General features: G+C 40.3%; 1 protein-coding gene across 1 annotated transcript in view; it reads right to left on the reverse strand.

The window, feature by feature from the left end:
- Positions 1-2,731: 2,731 nt before the first annotated feature.
- LOC122805523 (transforming growth factor beta-2 proprotein-like) overlaps positions 2,732-20,882 on the reverse strand; it is a 239,398-nt gene continuing 221,247 nt past the window's right edge. Inside the window, exon 7 of the mRNA XM_044075725.1 lies at positions 2,732-4,276. Within this exon, the coding sequence (XP_043931660.1) occupies positions 4,118-4,276 (159 nt within the window). The 3' untranslated portion in view covers positions 2,732-4,117. The remainder of the gene's footprint in view (positions 4,277-20,882) is intronic.

Consider the following 20,882-nt stretch of genomic DNA (forward strand, 5'->3'; position numbering starts at 1 on the left):
TGTCAATTGCACTAATTAAGGATTATAGGTATCCTGAAATAGGTCAATTACATTTATAGCTTGTACATAAAAGACAAAGGAATTCTCTTGCTATCTTTACTTAAACTGCTTCTGTACATCATCCTGCCAGTGAAGTGCTTTGTATACTATATGTGTGGAGGGTTATAAACTTAAATAAAAATACCTGAAATCACATTTTCATTACAAAAGTGTCTTCATTTATTCTGCTAGTGTTTGTTTGTTGATTTTGTATGCACTAAATTGTATATTATTCTGGAACACACTACGTTGTCTTGCTGCTACCCTTTTTGAGAGCCCAAAAAATATTATCCTACTTTAGGCTCACAAGCCACAGCTTTAGTTGTTATAACTTTATTTGCAGTGTTTTTTAGCTGTCTTATAACATCTTTCTCACAGTACTTCAGTACTGTAGTTTGCTTTAACTTTAGTGTTACAAATTACACAAATGTCTTTCTCAACAGACAGCTAGGACTATCTAAAACACATGTAGTTTACAGATTAGTAAACAAAGTGATAGCAATCATCCCCCAAAAATGAAAACATTGCAAAACAAATTAGTGTGTGTGATTAAATTTCAAATGAATTTAATGTAAACACATTATCAAGTTTCATGTGCCATTTAAATTTCTTTTACATTTCCACCGAATCATGAGAGACATGTACATTTTTGCAGATGGTAGAGCCGGATTAATGGGGGGGGGGGGGGGGGGGCAGCTATTTTTCTTTTCTTCTTTTTTTTGGACCTCACCAACTCTCCTCGGCCTTACCAAAGTAGCATTTCCATATTAAGGGCAAAATCTAGACAGAGAATCGAAGTGCTGATAACAATGTTGAAAGCTGTAATTAATGTAATGCTGCATTTTGCTACGATAACTAAAATCAACTTATCCAACTGGACATAGAGCACACTTTTACAGTACACACATACAAGGTGTCATTGGGCTACAACATAGTGAATTCTTGAATTCTTGAAAGTTTTATTCCTGTAGACTATACTTTGCAAATTGATGAGAGGTTGTGACATACATTTTTACTGAATTTGTTAATGAAGGACTTTTCAAAACTTTAGGTTGCGAGCTCTAGGCATGTCAACCAAGCATGAGTTTGGGATACAGACTTTTAAACAAAACATTAAACAAACCCATCCAGAGATAAAGATTCATGCCTTACAGAGAGGCTAGTGAGCCTATCAATCAGATTGTCATATTTTTTATTTAGTTACTGTTGTTAACCAGGTGAGATAGCCTGATTCAATAACCTTTTCAACTAATACTTGAGCCCCAGTGCAATACAAGACAACATATTTAAGCAAGTACACAAAAAAAAAGCTTAACATGAAAGTCAGGCATTAAAAACGTGGAGACATTCGGAATCTGCATGTATTTTTAACAATATGCCTGATTACTGGATGAAAATGTTAAAAGTGTATTACTAATTTGGCATTTACAGGTTCTGAGTAGATTGTAGATTGTGGGCTTGTGCAGTATACTTGGTTCTTTGAACTATACCAAAGGCAGTTTGTTTTCATACGTTCATAGATTGTTACTTGGGTAATGACCATTAGGGCCTTTACAAGCCTAGCCATGCACCCCAACCCAATTGGGTCCCAAGTTATCATATGGAGGGAGGTTAGTAGGCAAGTAGATAAGGATTTGTGGGGGGGGTTGTTAGTTAGAATAATACTTTTCTGTTTGACAGCCTGTGTCCATAAGGGACATGTGGTCCAGACTGGGGTAAATTTATGATTTCCCATCCAATTATCAAGATTTTGTTAGACTAAAGTCGGGATGAACTCTGTGTTACATGGATGGGGAGCATAATCCATAATGTGGGGATCCTTTGAGACACATATCTGTTTCTCCAGCAATTTCTGTTTATGTCATAATTGAAGTTCAGATCCCTGGGCCTAGTGCTTGTAGTGCTCTTTGTTTTGCACATGTGCAAGAAATCCATCAGGGCTGGGTCTGATGAATACCTGTAAGCCAGGCAAAGATCCCTTTTCAGCAGCCTGTAGGAGACTGAATACAGAGACAGAGCCTTTAAATGATCAATGAAGGACAGGGTATTCAAGCTCTGAATTATGCTGGTGAGAAAAGTTTGAGGGCGTTCCAGCTGTTGTAAGTATCTGGTTAGATACGTACCAAAATGGTTATTATACTCAATGATAGGTCTACTGAGAGCTGACTAGAGTGGTAGTACAACCTCCTTGGACCTAGAAGCCATACTTTTACCAATAGGTTGGACAACATGAATGATTTTCTTAATATCTTAGCTACATGTTGGTCAAAGGCCAGATTGCTATCTATGTATATTTTTAGATCCCTTACTACTAGAGCAACTCTTTGGGGCATTTTATTGATGAGGCAATTAACTTGCATTGACAGTTTCCCAAAAGGCATTATGATGCATTTTTTGCCTTTGAGTTTTGGGCCATGGCTTTGGCACAAGTCATTGCAGGATGTTTGTGTCTTGGGGTGAATCTATAATAGCTCCCAATTTATAGTCATCTGTGAACTTTTTTAGCTATAGGCCTTTAATGTTTGCCCTAGCAACTGAGAAGTAGATGCCAAATAGGAGTGGACCATGCACTAAGGAATACTCCACTGGTGACCAGTCTCTTGGTGGAGGAGGTCTCACCAATCCTCACTTTTTAATACAATTTCTTTCCTTCTTACATATCTAAGAAGGAAATTAATTTATTACTCTTTCATTTTCCATATCAGATGTGTTACTATGGAATTATTTCATCTGGAATCTGGGAAATCAAGTAATTGGTTAAAAAAGTCATGGTTATGGCATAAATGCCTCAGCACATTTTTTTGGTGTTGTGGTACTTTTTGATTAATTTGTGAGTATTTTGTGTGTTGCTCTGGTTCTGTAAGGCAAACGATGATGTATAAACTAAACTGTGGTCCTTGAGAAGCAACTTTGTTACTTTTTCACTCAAACATACTCGGGTGTGCAGTCTCACACACACACACACACACACACACACACACACACACACACACACACACACACACACACACACACACACACAATACATTGCTGCTTAGATCTGAAACTTCAGCTGCTGGATTTCCAGTACAGTCCTTCTTCATTCAGATAATAATATTGGTAATTTCCTACTGTTTATAGTAATATTAAGAATGGCAATTGAAGCTGTTACTCTTTTTAGTTTGCTATGTTGTTTTTTTTCTTCCTGCTTTCTTTATACTGTAATTTTTACATTTTCTAGTTACATTAAAGGATTTGCTTCAGAATCTTCTGATAAGAAAAAATGGAGCTCTTAGGAGACAAAAATGACAAAAGACAACAAAGAACAAAAAAAAACAAAAAAAAAAAAAACAAAACTGAAAAGTCATGAACAGTTGTGGAACATTTACACTTCATTTCTTCAAGAAATATATTAAATGGCAAACATACTACCAACTGATGGGATGACATGAAACATTCTTAAAACTATGCACATTTAAAATTATTTCTAATCATCCACCAAGAGCATGTAAAATCAGTTGATATTAATTTCTTTTAAAACATACTATCCTTATTCTATAAACAAAATCATTGTGATCCAGCCTGGGTTCAATATACTATTCTCATCCTTGAAGTGAAGTTAGTAACTGTGACATAGTTATCATTCAGAAATAATATTAACAGACTCCAATCTATGTCTTGACTAGATTCTCATATTGGAAAAGGCTGTAAATTTCTATTCCATATGTATTGTTTACTATCTGTCATGGCTTTGTTCCACGGTTGGAGAACTGGCTCTCAGGTATCTGTCACTTACAATTTCATGCTGTTAAGAACCACCTAGGTGCAAATCCAAAATGCTGGACATTTCCTTGAAAGGACAAACAGCTGAAATCTGGAGTCCAGTGTCTGTCTTTAAAGTGTGCTTTTACCATTGTTCTGATTATTTTGCCAGTCCTTCAAGAAGGCATATCTGACATTACCCAGAGAAAACAGGATAATAATGATGGTAGAGTGATGCCAGCAAGAAAAACTGTACCCGACATGTCTGCCAAAAAGACTGTAACCTTTTGAAATATTCATTTACTCCTTTTTGCCTTCTTGGAAGTCCAGATTGAATTTATCTGCATTTGCAAGATTTTACCACCATATTTGGCAACTGCTCCACCTTAGCAGTCCGACCAAGATAGTAAACGATAGGCAGGTCCTCCAGTTCATGGGGGATACAACATGGTGCAGCTGAAGCCTCTGGATTCAATTTGTTAAAAAGCGGAAGAATCTGTAAATTTAAAACAAAGTAGGTTAGAAATTAGATTAAAGCCAAAATAACCAAAATATATCCAGAAAATATTGCTTGAAACCCAGCTAAAAATGACTAACTGCAATTATTTTCTGGATTTTTTGTCATTTTGCACTTTTAAATGTGTAAGATCCCTAGTTCCTTCTACAGATTTACTTAAACTTACCTTCTGCCTTATTCTGCTATACTCTGTATGAAGGTTTGATATCACAGTGCCTGCTCCTTTTAGACTTCAGCAGAAAGAAGATGTGAGGCTTTGCTACAACAGCTGTGGAGGATCAGAATTCATTATGATACTAAGTAAAAGTAACTTCCCTGGCTGGGGTTTTCATAGGTTCATAGGTGTGTACTAGGCTAATGGCCCTGGGGCCTTTACAAGCCTAGCCATAGGATTACCCTGGCATAGTGCCAGGTCGAGTAGAGACACTGGTGTTATCCCGGGGGAGAATTTTCTGTTTCTCATCTCCTCATTAAGATTTGTCTTGAAGAGGGTCAGCAAGGAGTTCTGCTTGACATGTATGGGAAGTCCCTTTCATAGCATGGGCAGTCTCTGGGTTATGAACCTGTCCCTCCAGCATGTTCTGTTAATCGTGGTAATGAGGTTGTGGTCTCTGGAGTGTGTGGTGCAGAGGGATTGGGATTTCTTTAGATGTAGCATTTCTTACAGAGCTGGATCAGACATGGCTTTGTAAGTCAAGCAGAAGTCGCCTCTAAGTAGGCGATATGAAACAGAGAATAGTTGGAATTTTTTTGAGTCTGTCCATATAGGACAAGTGATTAAAGCCTATGATCCTCTTTGTGAGGTACTTTTGTAGCCTCTCCAGTTGTTGCAGGTGCCTAGTGAGGTACATGCCAAATGGGGCATTGTACTCGATGACTGGCCTAATGAGGAAAGAGTAGAGTGAGACAATGACCTCTTTCTTCCTGGATGCAAAACCCTTAGTAATGAGATGTGCCACATAGAAAGACTTTCTGACCACAGTGGCAATGTGGTGATCAAAAGAGAGGTTGCTGTCAGCCTATGTTCCCAGATCTCTTATAACGTCTTCTGTTTTCAGTGGACTACCATCAATGTGGTAATTCATGGGAACTGGGTTTTTCCCAAAGGCGATGATGGCACATTTTTTGGCATTGAGCTTAAGGCCATTGATCTGGCACCAGTTGTTGGTCACAGTGAGGCCATTCTGTAGGATGTCAACATCACTTGGGGAGTTAATAATATCTCCCAACTTGCAATCGTCTGCAAACTTTGTCAGCCAGAGTCCCTTCGTGTTGGCCTGGACTTCAGAGAAGTAGATACCAAACAGGAGAGGACCCAGGACCGAACCCTGTGGGACTCCACTCATGACTAATCGGCAGTCTGACTTGGAGTCAGCTACTTTCACACTGTGGATTCTATCTGTGAGCCAGTTTGCAACCCACCTAGTGATATAGAGGTTGATGTAAAGATTAGTGAGTTTTTCTATGATTCCTGAGTGGGGAATGGTATCTTGTGTAAGGGACATTGCTTGAGGCAAAATTGTATCCACAACAGATACACATTGTGTCACTTCAGAGACAAGCTGATGAAGACTTGAGAATGCCTAACAGCCTCTCAAAAAATCTCTTTCTGGAGCTGAATAGCATAGCCCATTTCATAACATACTGCATTAGTCTATCTTTAGGTATGTAAAAAGGTCTCAAATCCAGAGTGGTCTTATGTCAGTTGTCCTGTGATAGAATTTCATTTGGAAAAAAAAAAAAACAGAATTAAGTATGTGCAAAAACTGGTCTTCCACTACAACGTGATTTAACTTTTTGTCTTTCTTTTAAAAATAGATTGTTTTGCCAGTGTCTGACTCTTTCATAGTTTCATAGTATAGTACTAGGCTATCTACCCTGGGGCATTTGTAAGCCTAGCCATAGTGATGTGACTTTTGCCACCCCATGAAATGGTACAAAAATGTACAAAATAAATCTAGAATACTGTGCCTCTCTCTAGTAGTGACGCAAAGAAGGTCCCCTTATATAATAGAATTAGTTTACTGTGTCCCTGTCTAGCAGTGACACAGATGTGACCCCTGGGGTAAACTTACGATCTCCCATCCACTCATCAAGATTTCTCTTGAAGAGAGTCAGTGAGGGGCTCTGCCTAATACGAACTGGGATCCTGTTCCAAAGCATGGGAAGCCTCTGGGTTATGAATCTATCCCTCCAGCATGTCCTATTCATACTTGTGCCGAGGTTTAAGTCTTTAGCTCTCGTGGTCCTGATGGATTTGGATTTTTTAAGGTGGAGCATGTCCATCAGATCCTGATTGGACATGGCCTTGTACGTCAGGCAGAGATCACCTCTGAGCAGGCGGTATGCTACTGAATAGAGCTGAAGTTTCTTTAGTCTGGCAGAATAAGACATATGTTGGAGACCCTTGATCCTTTTGGTGAGGTACTTTTGTGGTCTCTCCAGCTGTTGCAAGTGCCGGGTGAGGTACATACCAAATGGGGCATTGTACTCAATCATGGGTCTGATGAGGGAGGAATATAGGGTTACAATGACATCCTTGGATCTGGATGTGAATCCCTTCATGATGAGGTGTGCAAGGTAGAATGTTTTTCTAACCACTTTGGCAACGTGGGTGTCAAATGAGAGGTCGCTGTCTACTTGGGTCCCTAGGTCTCTGATTACTTTTTCCGTACTCAGTGGGTTGCTGTCTATGTAATAATTTGTGGGTACTTTGTTTTTTCCAAAAGGGATGACTATACATTTTTTGGCATTTAGTTTAAGGCCGTGACTACGGCACCAGTTGTCTGTTTCAGTGAGGCCTTTTTGTAGGATGTGTGTGTCTGCTGGTGTATCCACTATGCTGCCTAGTTTGCAGCCATCTGTGAACTTTGTCAGCCACAGCCCTCCCATGTTTGCTTTAACATCTGAGAAATAAATGCCGAACAAGAGGGGTCCCAGGACAGATCCCCGTGGGACACCACTTGTGACTTGCTTTGAGTCTGACATTGCTCCAGCGATTTTAACTTTATGGGTTCTGTCCTTTAGCCAGTTTGCAACCCATCTAGTGACATAAGGGTTTACTTTTAAGCTGTTTAGCTTATCTATGATGCCTGAGTGGGGTATTGTGTCGAAGGCCTTAGCCAAGTCCAGGTATGCTGTATGGACTGCTTTGCCCTCATCAATGGCTCTAGTGACTGTTTCGAAAAAGTCAACCAGGTTTAAAAGGCAGAATCTGCCCTTTACAAAGCCGAACTGGGTGGGGTCAAGTGTCTGTAGGTCCCCTATGTCTCTGTTTATGAGTTCCATAACGATTCTTTCCATAGCTTTGCAGACCAGGCTAGTTAAGCTTATGGGGTGGTAGTTTCCAGGGTCTGTAGAGGCACCCCCCCTTGTGGAGTGGGACCACTGTTGCTGTACGCCAGTGTTCAGGTACATATCCTGAAGTAAGGCTAAGGTTAAATAGCATTTTTATGTGTGGGTTTAGCTCCTCTTGGAGTTCACATAACACGCACCCCAGGATACCATCAGGTCCCATTGATGCTGTGTTTTTTGCTTTGTTTAGGGCAGTTCTTACTTGGACATCTGAGATGACAGGGAGATTACATTCAGCTGGGATAAGTATTTCTTCTTTTGGGGGTGAAGGAGGTGAGAAATTTGCACTGAACCTGTCAGCCAGAATGTTAGCAATATCTGTGGGTTCAGTGTATTTTTTGTTGTTGTGAACCAACTCTGAGCATATCTGAGGGTTTCCGTCCAGCTTTCTAACATAGCTGAAGAAGGCTTTGTGGTTATCTTTAGTGTCCTTAGCGATTTTTCTCTCAAAGTTTGCCTTGGATGTTTTTATGAGAGAACGTAGTTTTCTGCTAATGTTGATCAGAGATGTCTTCCCTTCATGGGATTTCGCTCTGACATGCAGTAGCTTCCTTCTTTTGTTATACAATTTGTTTATGGCTGAGGTCCACCAGACAGGACGCTTACATTTGGTGGCGAGGGACTTGGATTTGTTTGGGATTGCATGATCCATGCATTCTTGGAGATGTCCATAGAAAGCATTTGTGAAGGATTCGGCATTGTGGGATGTGGTATCCACTGGCACAGTGGGCTTAAAGGATACCATCTCAGTCTTAAGAAAAGTGAAGTCTGCTTTTGAGAAGTTTTTCACTGTGGTCTTTTGTGCTGGGGGTGGAGGTGGGATATGTATATCCAGGGTGATTAGTTTGTGGTCAGATCTCACTAATGAGGGGTATACTTCCGGTGTGGAGCATTTTGTCCCCATGTTTGTGATGATCAGGTCTAGTATATTATCTCCCCTAGTGGGAGAGGTGACTAGTTGTTTCAGTGCATTTGAATTTATGAATTCCAGGAACCTTTGGGCTAGGGTATTAGGGCTAGAATAATGTACCCAATCTATGTTTGGGTAGTTGAAGTCTCCCAGTATGATGGTATTTTGTGATACATTCATATCCTCCAATGTCTTCAGGAAGGCTGAGTGGGGTTCTTGAGATTGGGAGGGTGGTCTGTAACATGCTACCAGTTGTATAGCAGTTTTGCCTATGGTTAGTTGCACCTGTATGGTTTTTGATGCTTCATGTGTTGCTACTAACCTGGAGGTGTGGGTGTCCTTTATGAATATGGACACTCCCCCTCCCTTTGTGGTTCGGCCTGGGTTTTGGGGCCGAAAAGCATGATATGAGGTATAGCCTGGTAGTGCTGGGGTGCTCTCAGGAGCCGTGAACCAGGTTTCAGTTACTGCACAGACGTCGATGTTCTCCATGCTGAGGAGTGCATCAAGTGCCTGCATCTTGAGATTTAGACTTCTGGCGTTGAGCAGCATTACCCTTAGTTTTTTTCCATTTTTGTTTTCTAAGGAGGTGGGTTTGTCTTTTGAACCTTGCCTAAAAAAGACACTATGGGGGTGGCAAGAGCCTTAGCCAATATCCGGAAGCCTAGTGGTGACAGGTGTAAGCCATCCCTTGCGAAGCAGCGTGGCTTGTCCAACATATCATCCCAGGCAGACAGACATTGGATCCCCTTAGAATGACACCAGTACTTGAGCCAATTGTTAAAGCTGATCATCTTGTCTTTATATTGTGGTATCATTCTTGGTGAGGGCAAGATGCTGCTCAGGGTCAGGGTCATACCAGCCTGGGCTACATAATCGGAGAGCTCCTCTATGTCTCTTTTCATGTAGTCCAGGGAGGTATGTCTCAGGTCATTCACACCAGCATGGACAATGATGGAGTCATATTTGTACTTGCTTTGGAGTGACCTGAGTGCGTGTGTTATGTGGCGGATCCTAGCTCCCGATAGACAGCTCACAGTCACCTTCTCCTTGTTCAGCCTGGTCAGTGGGACATCAGTGTGTCTGACTATGGAGTCACCTATTACTAGTGTATCAGGCAAGGTGTTTGGCCTTAAGGGCTGCGATTGGTCGACACACTGATTTATTGAAGTATGTGTTGCATGTGTTTTGTTTTGAGGTGGTGGATTTTTGGATGTCTGCTTTGGGAGCCTCTGTTGTTTTGGTAAGTTTTTTATTAGAGCCTCCGAGTATGTCTTTGTGTTTTTATGTGTTTGGTTTGCAGTTGTGGTAGGTCTATGTGGGACTGGGATTGTTGTGTGTGTGGTTGCCATCTCCTCCTGTCTGGTCATGTCAGCCCTGAGTTGAGAGAGTTCAGCCTCCAGTTTGGCTATATAGTTGCATCTCTCACATGTATTTGTGTTTGTTCTGCTTTTTCTATTTTCTCCCCAAGCAGTGTTTTAAACAACTGATTTGTTTGCTGTTTAAAAATTCTTTAGTGTCTCTTTGCTGGTTTTCTGCTGCTTAAAACATTTTTTAGTGTCCCACTGCTGTTTTTCTGATGCCTAAAATATTTTTTAGTGTTTCTCACCTGAATTAGTGTAGCTAGTAGCTGTAGCATAGTCCAGATACAGGTTTGCAGCATCTGGGTCTGTTTGTAATGGCTGTTGTATTCTGAGCACAATTTCCAAGCCATCTTTGATTGGAAGAGGCCCTTCTACACCCTTGTGAGAGAAGTGTGCTGATTGTCACCTGTCTGGTGAAGGGTGATTGCCTAGGGCTTACAGTAAGCATCCTCATTGGTTCTTTTGATTTTTTAAAATATTTTTTATAGTTTTTAGCTTCTGGTATTTAAGCCCCACGTTTGAACAGTTTTTTTCTGGCTTGCCCATTGCACAGCACCAGTCATTGCTGCACAATTGTGCTCCATAGCTGGACAGATAATTCTGACAATTTACCCTTAGCTACAGCTGTAGTACATTAGTGTAGTCCTCATCTTTAGTATATCTCTAGTCTAAGAAGTATTGCTAGTGAGCTGTGACCTATTAAACCACTGGCCAAAAACCCTGTCAGAAATATCCATCTACAGAGCACCTCTTAGATCAGTCCTGAAAGCACCCCCTTTGTGATAATTCTTCAAACCTAGCATTATGGACAGTTGGACTACACTTGTTTCTCCTGCCAGCCTTGTTGACTTGGGTTTCCTGAGGCAGTGTAGCAACTGCCTCATGTACACTGATAACCCTCTACTAATAACTCACTCTAGTACAGAATGCTAGAGATGTAGCTACATGACAAATCTTGAATCCCTGCTCTCTTGCACTTGAAACAGAAGAGGTTGTCAACTCACCCACCACTACTCATGCACATAGTACCACTACTCATACACATAGTACACATTCAACACATAAATCAACATACGCAGAGGTTCTCTCAGAAAAACTTACAGAAACACCAGAGACTTCCAAAACACAAGACTGCTACAACTAAAACAGTTCCCACAGCAGCCAAGGCACATAGCAACACCAGTGTAGCACCTACCAAGCCTTTAAGTTGTAACACTCAAAAAACAAACGTTCTTGTTATTGGAGACTCCATAGTGAGACACATGGATGTCCCACTGACCCGATTAGATAACAAGAAAGTCATGGTCAGCTGTCTGGCTGGTGCCAGGATTTGTCAGACCATGCATGCACATAGGTCTCTTGGCAGAGTGAATGACCTGAGACATACCTCACTGGACTATATGAAGACAGATGTAATTGAGCTCTCTGGGTATGTGTCCTAGGCAGGCATGTCCATAGCCTTAAGCAGTATATTACCATCACCTAGAATGATGACACAGTATAAACAAAAAATGATCAATTTCAATAATTGCCTTAATTTTTGGTGTCGTTCAAAGGGGATCCAGTTTCTGTCAGCCTGGGATGACATGGTTGACAAACTTCACTGCTTTATCAGAGACAGTTTGCATCTGGTCCCACTAGGTTTTTGATTTTCGGCAAAGGCTCTTGCCTCTTCCATACTGCCTTTTTTAGGCAAGGTCACAAAAACAAAATTGCCGACATGAAAATTGCCAACCACAGCAAAATAAGGGTTATGCTGCTAAATGCCAGGAGCATAAACCAAAAAATGCACACCCTGGAAGCACTTATATCACTGGAAGATGTAGATATCTGTGCAGTCACAGCAATCTGGTTCAAGACCTCGGACAGTACATCTGCCTTGCAAGGATACAATGCCTTTCACACCTTCTGACTGCAAAATGAACATGTGAGAACCAAAGAAGCCAGTGCTTCTATCTATATTAGTGATAAATTCACCTCCTGACTAGATAGACTGGACAACTTCATGGAGTTACTCCAAGTTCAGATTACTGTGGGTAAGATCCCTATTCAAGTCATAGCTAGTTATAGATCCCCCTTATGATGCACATGAGGCCTACTTGACCAAACTGGAGTCAGTCCAAATATTGCCACTCTGGTCATGGGGGATTTCAATCATCCCACCATAAACTGGGAAACCTACTTTAACTGACTAGCACAAATGTTCCTTGACTTTGTTAACTCAAATGCCCTGGACAAATTGTTCAAACCCCAACAAGAGGAACAAACATACTAGATCTGGTCCTCATTAACATGACAAACAGATGCACCACTGCAAACTGCAACTGTCAGACCCTAATTAGTTAAATCTGACCACAAGTCAGTTGCCTTTGAATTGCACTAACACCACAACTCACAAAGGGTGAAGGCAGACTAAAAAACTTCACCAAAGCAAACTATACCCTCCTAGGGGAAGGTATAAATGCATCCCAAGCCCCACCCCCAGCTGAAAGTGGTAAATACAGAAAAGCTTACACTAAAGCCCTGTACAATCACTTGTACAAGTGTATAGACTCAGCTGCTCCAGAGAGAATCAAAGCCAGAGCCCCAAGTAAAACAAGCTGCCCTGGTGGACATCCAGCATCAACAAACTTTACAACAAATGCAAAACGCTGCTGTCTAAGAAAACTAAGGTGAGGCCTGAACAATGGAAAAGCACCCTTCTCAGCCTCAACAGGCAAATAAGACAACATGTCAACTCCTATAGGGATAACTTTGAGAAAAACTTAGCAATCACAGCCAAGAATAACCATATGGCCTTTTACAGCTACATATATAGCCTAGAATGTAGGACCCAACCACATGCCAAATTAGTGATTAACAGAATGACACACACTGATCCCGCAGTGATAGAAAACCTGCTAGCAGACAGATTTGGTGAAAGTTTCACTCCCTTATCCCCTTCAAACTTATCACAGACCATGCCCCCAACTCCCCCCTACCCTACATATCCAAAGAGTAGGTCATTAAAGCCTTGTCTAAGGCAAAAAGCACAGCCTCTATGAGACCAAACAGCATCTCAGGCTGTCTTCTAAACAAACTAAAACATGAACTAGCATCACCATTAAGTACCCTATTCAGTCACACCCTAGCCAGAGGCTTTGCTCCTGCAGAATGGAGAAAAGCAATAGTTATTCCCCTCCACAAAAGTGGCTTAGTAACAGACCCAGGGAATTATAGACCCATAAGTCTAATGAGCCTTATCTGTAAAGCCATGGAACATATCATTATGGACCTCGTAAATAAAGACATAGGTGACCTCCAGACCCTGGATCTGACCCAATTTGGCTTTGTCAAGGGCAGATCCTGCCTGTTAAACCTGGTGGATTTCTTTGAATATGTGATTAGGATCATTAACAAGGGCAAATCTGTGCAAACAACATACCTCGACTTGGCAAAGGCCTTTGACACAATTCCACACTTAGGCATTACTGATAAATCTAGGAAACGGAATGTAAACCCCTTTGTTGTAAGACGGGTTGCCAACTGGCTCACAAACCGGTTACACACTGCCAAAGTGGGTGAATCCACATCAACTGGCAGACATGTCACTAGCAGGGTGCCACAGGGGTCAGCGCTGGGCTCCCTACTGTTTGGTATATACTTCTCAGAAGTTCAGGCCAAAACTAAGGGGCTGTGGCTGACCAAATATGTGGATGACTGCAAACTGGGTGCAATTATTGAATCCCCAAATGATGTCAATGTACTTCAAGAGGGTCTTATGCAGACCAACGACTGGTGTCTTAGTCATGGTCTCAAACAGAATGCAAAGAAATGCATCAATCATTCTCTTCAGTAAAAAACATGTCCCTTCACACACTATCAAATTAACAACAATACCCTGTGTACCTATGAAGTGTTAAGAGATCTGGGATCACAAGTAGACAGAGACCTTAACTTTGACCACCATGTGTCTACTGTAGTAAGGAAGGCTTTCTATGTAGCACACTTGATTAGCAAAGGCATCACCTCTAGAGCAAAGGGGGTTATAATCCCTTTTATATTCATCACTAATCAGGCCAAGATTGAGCATAACACCCCTTTCTGCATGTACTGTACAAAGCACCTGCATCAATTGGAGAGACTTCAGAGGTTTCTAACTAAGAAGATCAAGAGACTCCAGCACATGCCTTATAAAGACCAACTAAAGTCCCTGTCACTATACTCAGTATTGTATAGACTTCTTAGGGGCGACTTATGCCTGGCTTATAGAGCAATCTCTGACCCAAACCTAATGAATTTGCCGCACATCCATAAATCAAACAGGACTAGAGCTGCCTGTTCCAGGGACCTAAATATGGCCCTGTGACTTGAATAGGTCATGCTCGAGGGACATATTTGTCTCCCAGCAACTGCCATGTCATTGGAATAAGCTGCCAATTCATGTGAAGCACAACACCTCTATGACACTGTTCAAAAGGAACCTGGAGAAGTGGATGGGGCACCGTAACGTCTTACCAAGGATAGTGTTCACAATCCTCCTGGACATGGGCAATCATTACTAAATACAAACCTGGGTATTGACTAGAGTATCTATGGTATTACATTGGGATGAAATGGCTAGGCTTAAAATGAGCTCCAGGTCGATAGCCTAGTAACCTCCTATGATCATATGATCCTATGATCATATGTTGAGTCACTGACTCTAACAAATGTACAGTACAATGAAAAAAACAGTAAGATAGGTTCTTGAGGTCATAGGTTAGTAGGTGGACATGAAGATTATTTTGGAGCCAAGCCAAATAAGACACGGTACCATGTACGTGAGTTAATCTGCTTCACTTGTGAGAACTGCCTTATCATGGAGAGCTATCACAGGGATGAATTTTTTAAAAGTCCATCCAGTCATTGAAACTGACCTTGAAAGTGGCTAGGGTATTACTTTGGGCATGCAGGAAGCTTATTCCAAAGGTGGGGGATGTGTTGTACTAGGAGCCTGTCCCACTACTGACTTGCATTAGTTTGCTGATAGAAAGTAAGGTCCATGGTGTTGGTACTTGATGAGTCACGGTCTTTACAAAACTAAAGGTGATCAAATATGGCAAGATCTTTCATGAATGAAGGGCTATGAATAGGTAACGACAAAGAAGTCTGTTCGAATTCAGTAAATGGAGAAGGAAAATATTCTACCTGGGTAGCTGAGAGATTGATTTCCTATGACTTTCTTGGTTAAGAATCTTTGGGGGGCCTTTTGAGTTAGGCGGGATGCATAGAGAGGTTCATGCTGGAGGTGTAGTATGCTCAGTGATGGGTCTGATAATGGATGAGTAGAAGGAGTCTATGTCTTTTTCGGTTGTAGAGTAAATGCCTTTGGGATTATCTGGGATAAAAGTTGCACTGGTGGTGCCACAGTAACCATACCTACCTTCCAAGTAGCTCTCCTGGGTTCAATTCCTAGCCATTGTAGGAGCCTATACATTTAAGACCTGCCATGCCAGAAGTTCAAAGGTAACATACTTACCTTTGGTGCTGGAAGGTCAGAAGGCTATGGATTCTATTTCCACCCTATGTGACTGGATTTATTTTTTGCTGACTTGGTATAATGGCTTCGCTCTGGACTCAGAAGAACAGGGACATGTGCTTGAGACCTGGTTTAAGCTGTGAGCTGAAATAGCTCAGTTGGCAGAGTGTTAGAAAGAGTGATTGCCGAATTATAGTGGAGACATGGTGATCAAATGATTTTGTGTTGCCATTTTCTCTGAGACTGTAGGTCATACACCAGGAGCTGACACAGTAAAACCATTGTTGGAGTATATGATTGCCAACTGTAGAGCTGATTACTACTTCTGATTTGTAATTGTCAGCAAATTCAGCTGTAGGCCTTGAACTTGGGGCTGGATATCAAAAAGAGAGTACCCAAGATTCTCCAATTTGCCATCTGTGGAATGAAAATGGTAACGTTCTTGCATTCAGAGGAGTTCCTGATAACCAATCGGCTATCCAGTAGACAAAACAAGGGTTTATGTTAACTTGTGTTCGCTTATTAGTAATGCCTGTGTAGAGGATTGTATCAAATCCTTTCCTATAACCACCAAGTGCAGTGTTAGGGGGAAAGGTTGGCATAATGGTTAAGATGTTTACCTCACAGACAAGAAGTACAAGGTTTAATTCTCACCATGGGAAATTAGCTAAGCTTAAAATGGCCCACAAGGCAGCTGGCTTACTGCTTACCTATAGACATATAACAGTTATGGCCTTTACATCATAAATGCAAGGTACATGGCTTGCTTTTCACGTGTGGTCATTGGTGAGGCTTGTAATAATCTCCAAACTGATAGACTAGTATTTGCCCATTAACCTGTGAACCTTTGGCCAGATAAGGATGGAAGGAATGTATGCGATAGTCACTGTCCATAGTGTTGATAACCTTTTTGAAGAAATGAATCTTGTTTAGGAGATTGGATATGCTTTTTATAAAACAAGTTTAATTAGGGCTTATGGTTAAGAGATTAGCTATGTTTAAGTTAATGAAGTCAAATAGGATAACTTATGATAATTTTATATATGATTCTTGTGAGGTTAATATAGGTCTATACTTGCCTGGGTCAGTGGTGAGACCGCCCATATGCAATGGCATCACTAACGGTTTTCCAGGCATCAGGGACATCTTGCAGAGAAAGGCTTGGATAGGCTGCATTTGCTGCTAATAAGGAATTTGCCCAGTACTTTATCAGGATCTGCAGACATAGTATTATTGGTTTTGGAAAGGGCCAGCAGAACTTGATAAATGGTAATTTTGGTGGGAATATGTTTGAGGAATAGGAAGAACTACAGTGTGAATCTGGGGCTAAATTTCAATGCTGTGATATTGTTTTTTGACTCAGGATTAGAATTCATGGTCCTGTTATAAATAATCCCAGAGCATTATTGGTATTACTTATGGGTTTCCTAATATAGCTGAAGATTTTATTATTGGAAGTAAAAACCCTGTCTTCATATTCAGTTTTACACTTTAGGGACAATTGAGGTTCTTGCTAATCTGTCAGAGAGTTACTTTATGGTGTAGTGAAGGAATCTTATTATAGATCTAAACAGTTTCTTCTTTTTACTGTACAATTTATTAACGAGAGCTCCACCAAGAGGGGCTAATGTTTCATTTCCCACTGCATTTGAAGCAGATAGACATGTCCTTTGCCATACAATTGTTCTGGTGTGATTAGAAGTTGGAGGTGAAAGTGTCAGCTGTGACAAAAGTGGTCAAGAAGAACAGGGTTGCTTCTGAAAAATTTTATTTTGGTTATCTGAGTGCAGCAGCATGTTTGCTATGGAGAAATCCATAAAGACTCAGTAGAAGAGAACACCTTGCTATTCAACCATCATTAAATATATTTGAAATGCATGCAACTGCCAATCAGAAAACCCATGAACTATGACAAAGAATAGCATCTCAATATAGAAAAAGTTCAAGGGTGTCACAGACCCATACACTGAAGTCCTTACCTAGGTGAAACAAGGACTTGTACTTCAACTCCTCTTCTGTCTTTTTTCTTCCTGGTTACTGCACAGATGTGCAACTTCTGGCAACACAGTAGAGTAGGACTGTGTTCATAATAATGAGGTTTACATATAGGATATTTTATAACCATTTCTAATGTGCAGTCCTAGAGGAGAAGCTGACTTGCATGTTTAATGCAAATACTTAGCTCTAGGCGTAACCATCAATGATTAGCTTAAATTTGACTTGGATGTTAATAACTATATCAAAAAGACACATTCAAAACTAGGGCTCCTTTACCGTAACAAGAAATTCCTTGCCTCTGAAGCCAAGAATACTCTCGCTCACCTACCTTCTGCCCAGTCTAATGTACAATTCTTAAATTCTCACAAATCTTAACTCAGCACTCCTGACCAAACTTGAATCTACCTACAACAAGGTTGCTAGATTTGCTGCCCAGCAAACCTACAAATCCCATCACGGTCTCTCTCTAAGACACCTAAACTGGCTTGAATTACCCCACCAGCTTCTTCTCTCTCAGTTCCAGATCATCCATTCTATCCTATACCAGCCTTCCTACTGCCCAGCACTATCCCCTCTCATCTCCCATTATTCTCCCTCCAGACCTCTCCGAAGCTCTAACTAAGACCTACTACAAATATACAAACCCAAGTCTAAATTTGGACGCAGCATGTACAGCTATCACCCCACTATTGCCTGGAATAGGCTCCCACTAGAAATCAGGACCCTTACACATCCGAAACAATTTAAGACAGCCACCAAAGAGCACTTTAAAAGTCACTGGTCCTGCCACTGCACTCTCCCTCCTTAACATCCCCTACTTCTCATACCTTAATCTACTTTCTGCCCATAACTCACTCTTCTCACTAGCTCTCTCTAATCTTCCTTGACTACTCTTTCTACTGTCTTCTAAATTCTATTAAGCAAATGGCCTCAGAGATACATTCTATTGTAATTGTCTTGCCTTCATGCAACTACATCATGATAAAACTGTTTTTTTAACCACTTACCCCAAAAACTATACTCATCTTAATGACATAATTCTTTTTATACATCTTGAAATAGTTATGCTACACTCCTGATTATTGACACTGTATAACATTGTATTGCTACTTAATGCCTTGTAATAATCCTGTAACATTGCTGTTTAATGCTAATTTATAATGAAAATTGTTTAATATCCTGGAGCTTTTCTCCCCGGGCCTCCGCTGAAAAAGGGCTCTTCAGCTCAGTCAGACAGTCCCGGTCAACAAATGTAAAATAAAATAAATAAATAAATAAAATAAATACTTGCAACTACTTTCATTGTGAAATCTTGTGAGAGTTCAGTAGTAGATATTGATGGAATATGGTTATAAATGACAAAGAGAAAGATAAAAGTTGAAATACATGATGGAGTTTTTTATGCCCCCTTCCACTTGATTGGCCCACTGGCTCCTCTACCTTTCCCAGGTGACAGTACTTATAGTACTTATCAAGGATATCAGAACTCGTCAGAGATTTGGAAGGCATGGCTAGCTTAAAAGGCCCTTGTGGTCACTAGCCTAGTATCACCTATGAACCTATGAAGTAATGAATGGGCAATAGGGTGTTATGTTTTCCAGGAAATACCTGGCTCTTGCCCAAAGGGGAATGAATGAGCCAATATGGCAAAGGAAGGTTATCCACTGAGTAGGTCTTAAGGATTATGATAGAAAAAATTATAAATAAGGCTGATGATCTTCAGTAGAAATGCCAAGAAATCTATGTAGCTATTGTTTTGTCTGAAGTGCATAGAAAATAATATGTATATATTATTTATCTAGAAGTTGCTAATGAAGCTCACCATTGTCAGTGCCTCAAAAGGTATCACATTTATTGTTGATATTGGAAGATCCAAAAACTGTGGGTTCTATTTCCACACCGGGTGCATAAATTCCTTTTCCATTACTGACACTGCAGAGCAGCATAAGGAGGGTTCTGCATTCCTCACTGTGCCATGATATATATAAAAGATTCCATGCCATTTACTGAGGAACTGGCAATTTATCATTTGCAACACATTCAAAAATCTTCCATATATTTCTTAGAACAGCAGAACAATCAGAATGTCTTCACGAATGCCAATAAAAATGCACATTTGAAAAGTAAAGAAAAAATACAGAACAGAAAAGAAAATGTGTCTATACTACCTGCCTGTTTTTTCCATAACCAAAACCTAATATTATCAACTGTCACATCCACTCTCCCTTTTTAGCATATAATACCTTCTGACTTCTTCCCTGATATAGTTCCCAAGAAGGTTATTGCAATTTTATTGTTCTTCTTCCCCTTTGCTCAGAATTTCTTAAAATTCATATTTAATCCATCTAGCCTCACTTCTGAATTTCCTAAACTGAAACATTTCATCATGTATTCCACTTTTTCTATTCTGTGCTTGGTATTCTGCTGCGCGAGTCTCATTCCCTCCCAGCTGAATGCTCATCTATTTGGGGTTGAGTGCAGTAGACTTAGATACATAAAATCTGTTGCTAAATATAATTTTTCAGAGTTTGTGTGAACATTGAGGCAGTATATTTAAAGATCAGGCTGGTTCCTACTGCTGATTTCTTTGTTATTAACTTGTTGATGCTTGTAAGTAGAATATGTCCTAAGGCAGATGCAGGAAGTTAATATGAATTAAATTATGAATTAAATGACTGGTATTTGAGTTACTAAAGTTAACCATTTTTCTCAGCATCTTTTCACTCTTAAACTGTGTGAACATTTATGTATATGTATGCACACACACACACACACACACACACACACACACATATATATATATATATATATATATATATATATGGATCTACTTCTGCTTACAGAAATCCCACTTTGTCGAACTTCATAATGACGAGATGAAGTTGCTGAAGATGTAGTTTCACGAACACCAGGATCACTGTAAAATAACTCCAGGAAATGAACCACTTAGCCACCATGGTGAACTTTGCCCTTTGTTTTCACTATAGTGTGATCTTGGAGTTGGTATATTTAGTTGGGGGGTGTGGGGGCTGCAGCCCCACTTGGGTGGGTTTGATTTGCTTCAGTTTGTTGTTGAAGTGTTGCTGGACAAGTAGTTTTTTTTTCCCAGAGTTATTTTACAGTGATCCAGGTGTTCATGAAACTACATCTTTGGCAAGTTTGTCTCGTTATAAAGTTCGACAAAGTGGGATTTCGGTAAGTAAAAGAAGATCCATTTATGTATATATATATATACATACAGATATCATGTCTTTTACAACTTTACATTCAACTCTGTTATATCAGTTCTTTATTATCTATTTGCATTTCATTTCAGATTTTACCGGGAGTTTACCTAGAGATAATTTTCAAAAGAATGTTTGTTATCGTTCATTCTGTCTTCCTAAAGCCTGTTTGTCTATTTTCTCAAGTTTATCCATACATTTATCACATAATTCTTAGTATTATTTTATTCTTGTC

This window comes from Protopterus annectens, chromosome 6.part1 (genome assembly GCF_019279795.1).
Source record: "Protopterus annectens isolate FY-2018-M chromosome 6.part1, PAN1.0, whole genome shotgun sequence".
Lineage (NCBI taxonomy): Eukaryota > Metazoa > Chordata > Ceratodontiformes > Protopteridae > Protopterus > Protopterus annectens.